This window comes from Leptonychotes weddellii, chromosome 6 (assembly GCF_054177405.1).
Source record: "Leptonychotes weddellii isolate Sample4059 chromosome 6, ASM5417740v2, whole genome shotgun sequence".
Taxonomy (NCBI): Eukaryota; Metazoa; Chordata; class Mammalia; order Carnivora; family Phocidae; genus Leptonychotes; species Leptonychotes weddellii.
The window spans coordinates 135,822,040-135,832,096 of record NC_138374.1 but is presented as its reverse complement, the minus strand read 5'-3'; the positions used below and the strand labels follow the sequence as shown (position 1 = coordinate 135,832,096).

Genomic DNA, 10,057 nt, shown 5'->3' with positions numbered 1-10,057 from the left:
CTCCATGATGCCCAGGCCTCTGCCCCACTCCACTCCTCCTCTCCTCTCTGTCCTGCTCTGTCCTGCTGCTCTCCACGTCTCCCCACAGGCTGCACCTTCCCCACTGCTTGGCATCTCATTCTTCTACTTTACATGCACAGAGGAGGAAAGGAGGGTTTAGTACTGAAAAAAAAAAAATCCCAATTACATCATTTACAAACTTTCCCATATGATCAGAACAGAAATTTATGACTAAGAGGGACCATCATTTTCCCTGATAGAAATTGAGATGCACCACTTCTACACACTCTTGGAAACTAGGGTGTTCCCAAAGATCTTCAGATACTGGGGTCTAGCCAAAGATCTCTGGAGATTGGACTGGCTGTGGAGACCCAGACTGGCTGCTAGGCATTGGCCAGACGCTTGGACTGCACGAAGGCCCCAGGGATGCCCCCATGGTGGGTCTCCATCCTCTTGCTTCCCTGTCTCATTCCTATTGTCCCGCTCCCCGCAGTACCTGCAGCACTGAGTACCTAGTACAGCAGCATGAGGTCCTCCTCATTCAGCCTTTGGAGAAGAGACTCTCAGCAGCTGGCCCGACGGGGTCTTGCAAGAGTCCCAGGAGGCAGGAACTAGAAGCTGCTCTTCAGGATGTTTTGCATGAAAAGAAAGCAAAGAAGCAAGAACTTCCTCCAGGGTTTGATCTCTGTTTCCTCACGTTGAAGGCAGAGGCGATGGAGACTGCTCTTTTCTCCTTCACTTCTGTGTTGATAGCAGCACACAGTAAGCTGAGGGATGCTTCCCACAATCACTCAGGTTTCTTGGGAGAAATCCTGCCGAGTTATTGTCTGATTCCGAATAGAGTATCAGGTCTTAATCTCTCTAAACTGTAATACTAACCAAAATATTGGCTTAGAAGCAAGGATACTCACTGCAACACTGTTTATCATGGTGAATAATGGTCAATATGATAATGGCCCCCAAATAAGTAATTTACAAAACAAGTTACTATTTATCCAAACATACCAAGCAACACTACAAAGATCTTTGAACATTGAATGGCATGAAAGCATAACAATTTTTAAAAAAATAAAAACAGGTTACAGTTATTACTCCTTTAAAATCACATATTTATGTACATGGGAGCACATCCATAGGAAATACTCCGGCTGACGGACATTGAAATAATAGTACAATTGTCTGAGTGATGGAAGTATGAGTGAGTTTAATAGTTGTCTCTTTTATTGTCTGTATTTCTAAATTTTCTACAACGAAGATACATGATCTTATATATTAAAATCCATAGATTTTTGTGGCTTCTCTCAACTCCAGGTGGTAGCCCTCAAACGGCAGAATATTCGGGTCATATGCATGCGTCTGAAGTGTGTGGACAAGAGGAGCATTAACCTCTCAGACTGTCCCCATCTACGGGTGAGAGTGGCCACTGGCTACTTAGCCATCAGAACAGACCTTGGAAACAAGGAAGGATTCCTGATCACCTCTAATTTCCCACCAGTTCTGGCAAGCCAGAAATAGGTAGATAAGTAACTTGTAATGGATAAGGGTGATTTGAGATGGTTTAGTGGGAGGCTGAGCAGAGATACATCAGGTTACCTATGTCCCTATATACAGTTTTGATATGTTCCCCTAGAAGTTTTAATGCCAGGGTTACTATTAATAATGAGAATGTATATATCCCTCAGGGATGGTTGGGTGTAAAGAACAGGTAGGAGGGGTTTGTCCCTGCTAAGGTGGTACCAACATTAACTGTAGGGCTGAGATTACCTCACCCTATAACAATTAGATTGTTGGGATTTGCTAACTCCCAGTCCCTGGTGCTTGTAGTCCAGAAGTTAGGTGGTCTTGCTAAGGGTGTATAATTATTTCAATACCAAACTTTAATAATTATAACTATTCGTAATTTTTTTTCTGATAAACTTCAAATTTGTTGTGTATAGTTTATAAAATATTCCAAATTATCTCTGTGTAGATTAATGACCAACCCCAAGCCCACAGTCACCTCTGTCCTTCCCATTGGTGACCTACCTTTAGCAGGGAAGAGGATTATACAAGATGTTAATCAAAGTGTTGAAAATTCTGATAGTTGCATTTGATAGTCATTTTGTTAGAGATTCTTACTACTCAACTGTTTGAACTTTTTTGTACTAAGTTTGAGGCTAAGTGATAATTATGCATATTTTATTTAATGAATACTTATTTAGTGCTGCTTATATGGCAGGCATTGTTCTATGTGATTTATGAATATTTGACAAATGGTTTTCCCCATTTAAAGGTGAAGAAATTGAGGTACATGGAGGTTAAGTAGTTTGTTCAAGACTACACAATTAGTGGGGGAAGGGGTTGGGACTCCACCCTCGGCAGGTGTTCCCAAAGGCTGTGATCTTACTCCTTGCATGATTGTGCCAATGGATGTAAAACATTTAGCACTTCAAGAAGACATAAATACCCTTGTTACTTTAAATCAATGTGGATTAATGTATAAACCAAGCATTCAAGAATGGACAAATATGGCAAACTGGCTCAAGCTGCTGTTCCTTCCCACAAACTCAACCCTGAAGTTCTCACAAAAGCAAGAGAGGATTTATTTAAAACTTGAGATGTCTGTATGTGACAAAAGACAACAAAGTCCCAGTTTGGAAGACAAAGAGAAGCCCAGAAATGGATTCTGTTCACATCACCTCAGAGCAGGTTTAGGTGAAACCTTGTCTCTCATGTTTATTATTCTTCCTCAACTCTTTGAACTTTGAAGCAAATACCATATGATTTCACTCATATGTGGAATTTAAGAAACAAAATAGATGAACATAGGGGAAGGGAAGGAAAAATAAAATAAGATAAAGACAGAGAGGGAGAAAACCATAAGAGACTCTTAAGTCTAGGAAACAAACTGAGGGTTGCTGGAGGGGAGATGGGTGGGGGATGGGGTAACTGGGTGATGGGCATTAAGGAGGGCACGTGATGTAATGAGCACTGCGGGTTATACACAACTGGTGAATCACTAAACTCTCTCTCTCTGAAACTAATAATACACTACATGTTAACTAAATTGAATTTAAATTAAAAATTTTAAAAAAGAGAAGATAACAAAGGTAATCGCTGTGCACAGCTTCTGGGGTGCAGTAGCAGTTCAATAAGTATTGAATGAATGGAAGAAGACATTGGGAAAGAGCACGATGAGACCCAGAAGATGACCCAGCTGGCCTGCTCAGCCCCTGGAGCACATTCTGTCTGTGAGACGTCATGAGGGTTGGGCATTTTTATAGTTTTTTGCAGCCCTTAGTGCTGTTCCATCCTTGTTGGTGTTCTGCCCCCCAGTTCCTCCAAGTGTTACGTCACCTTCACGTCAGAGTAGATGACATGGGAGTCCTAGGAGAGATGCACAGTTGAAGGGAGAGAAGGAACATGGCTGGTGGGGAGCAAGATGGAGAAGGAACTCTCCAGGAATGCAGCTCACCTTGTTCTCCAGAGTTGTCCTGGTGTTTGCTGTGGAGAGAAGAAATATTACTGAGCTCTTGGGTTTCCACTTAGACCTTATTCCCTAACAGTGCTCCGGGGCACAGGATGGCGATGCTTAGTGTGTGGTTTCCAGCTTCTCTTGTTCTGTAAAATCCATGACTTAATGTTGTCCACTCTGCAGTCCTTCTAAGACCACCCAAGCTCTAAGTCCTATACCAACGCTTGTTGAACAAAACCTTTCCTCTCTTTGATGCAGTCTCCATGGATTATTGACAATATTCTGTCAGGGTTCATTCTCCTGTCATCCCTTTATGTCCTTCATATAACGACCACAGGTGTTCCTGCACTGCAGAGATAAGGGAGGGGAGAGCCTGAGTCACACGGCAGCTTGGGGGTGTGGGGGCTGCTTCCTTCTCCTTTCATTCCAGGTGGGTAGAGCGGAATTCAATCCCCCTCCTGCCCTTGGCAACACACCAGCACCTGGAGGGCCTGGAGGATAAGCACGACTGTACCTTTTCAGTTTTGCTGGGCTGGTCCCAGGCAGGGAGGCAGAATGACAGGGTCATTGGCTCTCTGCAGGCTGCAATGGTACAGCTATTAGCAAGGCTGGCCGAGGACCCAGAGGAGCGCAGCCGGGTGACCCTTCCCCAGGAAGCCCGCCAAGCTGCCAGCGGCCCCTGGCTCCAGCAGAAGCAGCAAGCAGCACAGAGCAAAGGGCATGGTTGAAGGCTGCAACTTCAAGGGCACTGGAGAAGCAGCTTGAAGAACACAACTCTGCCCTTCTAAAAAACCACTGCCTCAATTCTTGCAAGGCTACACGTCAAAGGGCAGATTCTCTGGATTAGGCTGATGCGTTCACGACCCCTGCCATGGCATCTCCAGACGGCAGGTCCTTTCAAAGGAGCCTGGCAATGACCCCGCTCAACTGGGACAACTCCTCCTGGACTTTAGATACCATACTTCAGATACTCTCAGTCTTACCCGATTTGATGTTATCTCTTTGCCTTGTATCCCGGATTCTCCCTAACTGTCTCTTCTCAAGTGACCATCTGTTTTTGTTTTGTTTTGTTTTGTAATTCAGCTTCTCCATGAGAACCTGCCTGCAAGTATCTCTTGCTCCTTCTTGGATCTACAGATTGCATATCAAGGTCAAATGATGTATGAAAGCCTCTATTGCACACCTGATGCCCCTTTCTTGGGAAGATGCATCTGACAAGAACCACTTCACGGTTTCTCACCTGAGTCTTCCAGTGGCTGCATGCTCCAGACCTGGGAATAAACCACATCCACATCTACAGGGCCCACTGCAGGGAAAAGACATGGTTCAAAGATGTCCATGGACAAGGGTTCAAACTTCATATGTGCCCTCCCAGACCCCTGCTTTGTGACTGTCCTCCTAACCCCAACATGATTCTCAGGGTCATTTATTGAGACTGGGCCTCGTGGGGTCAGGGTGTGCAGACCACCTCATGGCTTTTTTCACCTGCCTTCTCTTCCTTCTCGGCCGTAGCCCCAGAGCCCCTTCCAGTGGGGATACTCACCATTGACATACTCTGGTTGCGTCTCCTCCATGTCTGAGAGTGAGCTGGAGTGGGTGGGCTCCTGAGGGTTTGTGCTGGAAGCATCTCTGAGAGAAAGCAAACTAACTACATGATAGTCTCCAGGGCAAGAGTGAGAACAGAGAGGAGGCAGGCTGGGAAGAGTGTGGGAGAAGCCAGGCAGACATGGCACTTGGCTTGGGTGATTTGATGGCCCTTTGTCTAGATTCTTGGGCTGTGGTCTTTTAGGTGGGCAGCCAGAGATGGGCCACAGAATCACAAAGTTCTTTATTAATAGGATAGCCACTCTGATCTCACAAAAATGTCCTATTCCTCATCTTTAGCTTTTTCGAAAGTTATAAATGGGAGAAGGATATTGCCTGAGATTTAATTTTTTCTCTTATAAGCTCTCCTAGAACTTCATCTGCTTCTTTCTCATCAATTTCTCTCTCTTTTTTGTATATTGTATGTGTCATATATTCTCCATAAAACAATATGTCCCCTGTGGAAATAAACTCCATTTTATGCATATTTTCACACCTTTAAAAGCCTAACAAGAACTTACTCATACATTGAAAGTACTCCATAAATAATCTTGAATATGTAAATTAGTAATTTAGAAATCTTGAATCGTATGCAAGACAACACCTTGTCATGTGGGCCACCCAGAGTCAGCACTCTGATGGCATGAATGTAATGAATACAGACATGGCTGAGTATCATAGAAAGATACTGTGTGACCTGTATAAGCAGAAGGAGCAGTAAGTATTGAAAATCATGAATGGGGAAGTTCTCTAGAGTTCCCACTTTGAATAGGAAAAGTTCTCACCTGGATACATGAGTGACAGAGCGTCCTCCTGAAAAGCAGATGAAGGAACATTCATTTTAGGGGCAACGTCTTTATCTCTTAAAACTTTCCCCTGACTTAACCACGTGTCGTCACTGGTAGGATATAAGATTCAGAGTAGGGATCCAATTGTGTTGTGTCCTGATGACTACTTCTTTTCTTTTCTTTTTTTTTTTTTTTAAAGATTTTATTTATTTATTTGAGAGAGAGAGAGAATGAGAAACAGAGAGCACGAGACGGGAGAGGGCAGAGGGAGAAGCAGACCCCCTGCTGAGCAGGGAGCCCGATGTGGGACTCCATCCCAGGACCCTGGGATCATGACCTGAGCCGAAGGCAGTCGCTTAACCAACTGAGCCACCCAGGCGCCCGACTACTTATTTTCTCCAGCACTGTTAGCTGGACAATCCATTATTTTTCCCCACTGATCTAACACACCACTTCAAATGGCAAACCCCACAGGCATGGGTCACTGTTCCTGGATTTTTTTATTGCTCTTTCAATTATTGCCAAATATATATTAACTGCTGATGACTGCTCTCCTTGTTTAGGTGGAACATTCTCACTTTTTAAATGTTTTGATATTTGCAACCCCCACTCTAAAGCAGTGGTCTTGGGGTCAGGCTTGATGTTGATACTCATAAGACCCATGGGGCTCTCCTTTGCACCATTTAGCTTTACAGAGAGACGCAGAGCAAGAAGCACAACGTATCAGCATGGATGGGTCAGCTGCATCACCAGTGGTCAAGGAGCTCTTTCCTGGTCCTCAACTAACAGCTCAGGGAACAAGTCCACATGGCTGGGAGCAGACGCCACTATGAGGGACATGATCAGTCTCAAGAGCTGTGTTGCACTTGGGGGTATGCTCATTTATGCTGTCCACCGAGCATTTATAACCCAACTCAGAGCACTTCCAGTTTAGTTTATTTATTTATTTATTTATTTGTTTAAAGATTTAATTATTTATTTGACAGAGAGAGACACAGTGAGAGAGGGAACACAAGCAGGGGGAGTGGGAGAGGGAGAAGCAGGCTTCCCGCGGAGCAGGGAGCCCGAAGCGGGGCTCGATCCCAGGACCCTGGGATCATGACCTGAGCCGAAGGCAGACGCATAACGACTGAGCCACCCAGGCGCCCCAAGAGCGCTTCCAGTTTAGACGCAGCTCAGCAATCATGAAAAATATTGCCTAGTAGCCCAGCTGGAGCTCTAACTTTATCAGTTTTTTTTGGAGACAGTGTTAGAGAAGGAAGAACTAAATGATTTTCTTCAAGGGAAGGAAGAAGGATCTCAGGATTTTCTACCAAGCCGAACAGTCATTCAACCACAAGATGAGGGATGCACATCTTCAAACAGTATGAAATCAGTGTATGTGATTCTAGCAACTCCTTCCTGAATAAATTATTTTTAAAATGGACTTTAGTCTTCTTCCTAAGCACTTTTGAACAATAACAAAAACTGATGATATCTTGGCTCCTAAAGAAAACTTCAAAAATATTCTTAAAAATGAGTATGGTATAAATGATCTTTGATCTTAGTGTAACTGGAAATTCATAACAAAACGGTGAAGAAATCTGGATATATCTATAACATATACATTTAAGGGAATTAAGTCTTAAGCTACTAAATACATATATAAATATATAAGACAAAAGAAAGCAAATATATTAAATGTCCAGTTTGTTCTAAAGAATAAGACTAACAAGAACAGAGTGCAGCAACTTAAGGAAGATAAAAGCAGAAATTTCAGAATTAGAAAGCAAACTGGTAGATCAAATAAATCATTCTAGCAGCTTCACTTTCGAATCGAAAGGGTGGATACTCCTTTTTCGATGCCACTCATGAATGTGAAAGGAGAAGGCACAGAGGGATAAATGCAACCACGGGGAAGCCAGAAGAATCACAGGACACTACTTCACTCGATTCCAAGTAAGCAAATTTAGGAGCCTGGATAAAACAGATGATTTTCTAGGAAAATTCCCCAGAAGATAAAGAAACAGTGGGCAGAGTGTGGCAGTCAGGGTGGAGTGTGTTCTGCTACATTAACAAACCAACCTCAGTTTGCAGGGGCTTGCAGCAGCAAAGATTTGTAAATTTCCCACTTGTGCTGCAGACCTGTCAAAAATCTGCCGGGGGTTCTGTCACTAGGGGACGGAGTCACTCGGGGACCGAGGCTGCTGCTGGAGGCCATACCATCTGGTGACACTGTCAACCCAGCACGTGTTTGCATGAGCACCAGCGCGTGGGAAGGACATCGGGACATCAACGCCTCGCTCCTAAATGCTTCTGCCAGGAAACAATGCAAGCGGCCGGCATCTCACTGGCCGTGTCTCACTTCGAGGAGACAGGGAAACTAACTGTCCCTGCGCCCGGGGGTAAAGGAGGGCTGGGTGGCCGTGAGCAAGAGCAATGCCTCTCACAAGATTAGTTACAAGAGCAGAGATGGTGACAGCTGTCGAGGACCCGCTCCCCCAAAACCCACCAGCCGCAGCTTCCACAGGGGAGTGCCAGGAAATCTTGAGACAACAGATAATTATGTAAACTATTCCAGAGCACAAAAGACATACAAAAAGAAGGAAAATGTTGAGCTTCCTTTGTAATGGTGAGTACAAAAGGCAGAAAAGATCACAATAACAACAAACCTGGCAAATGTCAACATTACTATTAATGAAAAAAAAAAAACTTCAAAAGAACGCTAGTTTATGTTAAAAATGCATCAACTAGGGGCGCCTGGGTAGCTCAGTTGGTTAAGCGACTGCCTTCGGCTCAGGTCATGATCCTGGAGTCCCGGGATCGAGTCCCGCATCGGGCTCCCTGCTCAGCAAGGAACCTGCTTCTCCCTCTAACCCTCCCCCCTCTCATGTACTCTCTCTCTCTCATTCTCGCTCTCTCAAATAAATAAATAAATCTTTAAAAAAAATGCATCAACTAAAATTGGATTTTTACAAAGAATGCAAAGATTAGTCAATATTAGGTATTCTGGTATATTATAATTAGTTGATTTAATAGCTGAAAAGAGAAATATAGGATTATCTTCACAGATACTAATGAGGTATTAGCAAAAATTAAAAGTTGCTTCTGAGAAATAGTCTTAATAAAATAAGAATGCTGGAGCTTCATTAAAAGGGGTATTTGAATATGTTACATAGCAAAGAAATACTAGAAAAGTTTCCCTCAAAAATAGGAACCTGACAAGCTTATCCACATAAGATACCAGAGGCACTTGAGCGTATAATTAGACACGAAAAAAATAATTTGTGTAAAAACTGAAAAGGAGCAAGTAAATGTTTTATTGCTTTGTAGATTGTTTCTATATTTGAATCAACAGTATATCGGGATGTAACTTGAAAAGTGGGAGAATTCATCACAATGAATGAATTAGAAATTATTTTATGTTAACAAACAACCTGTCTCTTCATATCCACATATTTTTATCAATTAAAACCTATAATAAAAGCAAAAAATCACAATTCCTTAGTCTTAGATAGTCTGTTTAAAAAATATAACTTCCACTGGACTTGAAAAAACTGAATTACATTTGCACTATCTGATGAGTTTCCAAAATTTCTTTCACCTTGTGGTAGTTGATAGATTTAAGGAAGCATTTTGCAAGAGTTTAAAAGTTTATCTTGCATTTCTTTTGTGCCCAGTGCTTGTCCTGTATCTTAGAGATTAATAAATGACACCTCACCGAAGCGGGGGATGGGGGAAATGTGCAAGAGGAGAATCGTTAAGGTCAGTTCTAGGCAGGCTTGAGGCTTTGTGGCCGGGCCAGTATACTCCGTGTTCGCTGTGCCTCCTAGTGGCTGTATGAACAAGGTAGCCCACTTAACTTCCCCAAGATTGTTAAACCTGGAGCATAATACACACTTAAAAATTATTTTTTATAATTACAGATAACATGTGTAAGCTTGCCATACGTAACAGTTGTAAGAGTTGGTCATTGGTAGCATGTCTTGGCTAGCAGAGTACGAGTAGGGGTCAGTATGAGATATCACTTAGAGGAGTCCTCAAAATTCCTGTTCTTACAAATAATACAGACATACTGTCATGCCCAAAACACAGCAGCTTTATGGGAGTGTTGGTTAGCGAAGGTCGTGCTTTCATGCTTCCAGTGATGACAGAAGAAGAAATTGAACAGACCTTTCTTCCGAGAACTGGAAATATTGGTAGAAGTCTATTTACAGTGTTGAAGAGGTGAAAGGATAGGGAAGAACTACGA

At 43.0% G+C, this 10,057-nt stretch overlaps 1 protein-coding gene across 3 annotated transcripts in view; it reads right to left on the bottom strand.

The window, feature by feature from the left end:
- Window positions 1–10,057, bottom strand: part of LOC102750392 (Fc receptor-like protein 2) — a 66,796-nt gene that overhangs the window by 47,900 nt on the left and 8,839 nt on the right. Inside the window, exons 8-12 of one of the 3 annotated variants that reach the window (XM_081825405.1) lie at window positions 5,824–5,851; window positions 4,998–5,098; window positions 4,695–4,760; window positions 3,455–3,483; window positions 2,559–3,366 (exon numbers count right to left, since the gene is read on the bottom strand). The exons of the other annotated variants lie outside the window; for them this stretch is intronic. Of the exons in view, the coding sequence (XP_081681531.1) occupies window positions 3,328–3,366; window positions 3,455–3,483; window positions 4,695–4,760; window positions 4,998–5,098; window positions 5,824–5,851 (263 nt within the window). The 3' untranslated portion in view covers window positions 2,559–3,327. Of the gene's footprint in view, window positions 1–2,558; window positions 3,367–3,454; window positions 3,484–4,694; window positions 4,761–4,997; window positions 5,099–5,823; window positions 5,852–10,057 lie in introns of those variants that run through there. 3 annotated transcript variants of the gene reach the window in all.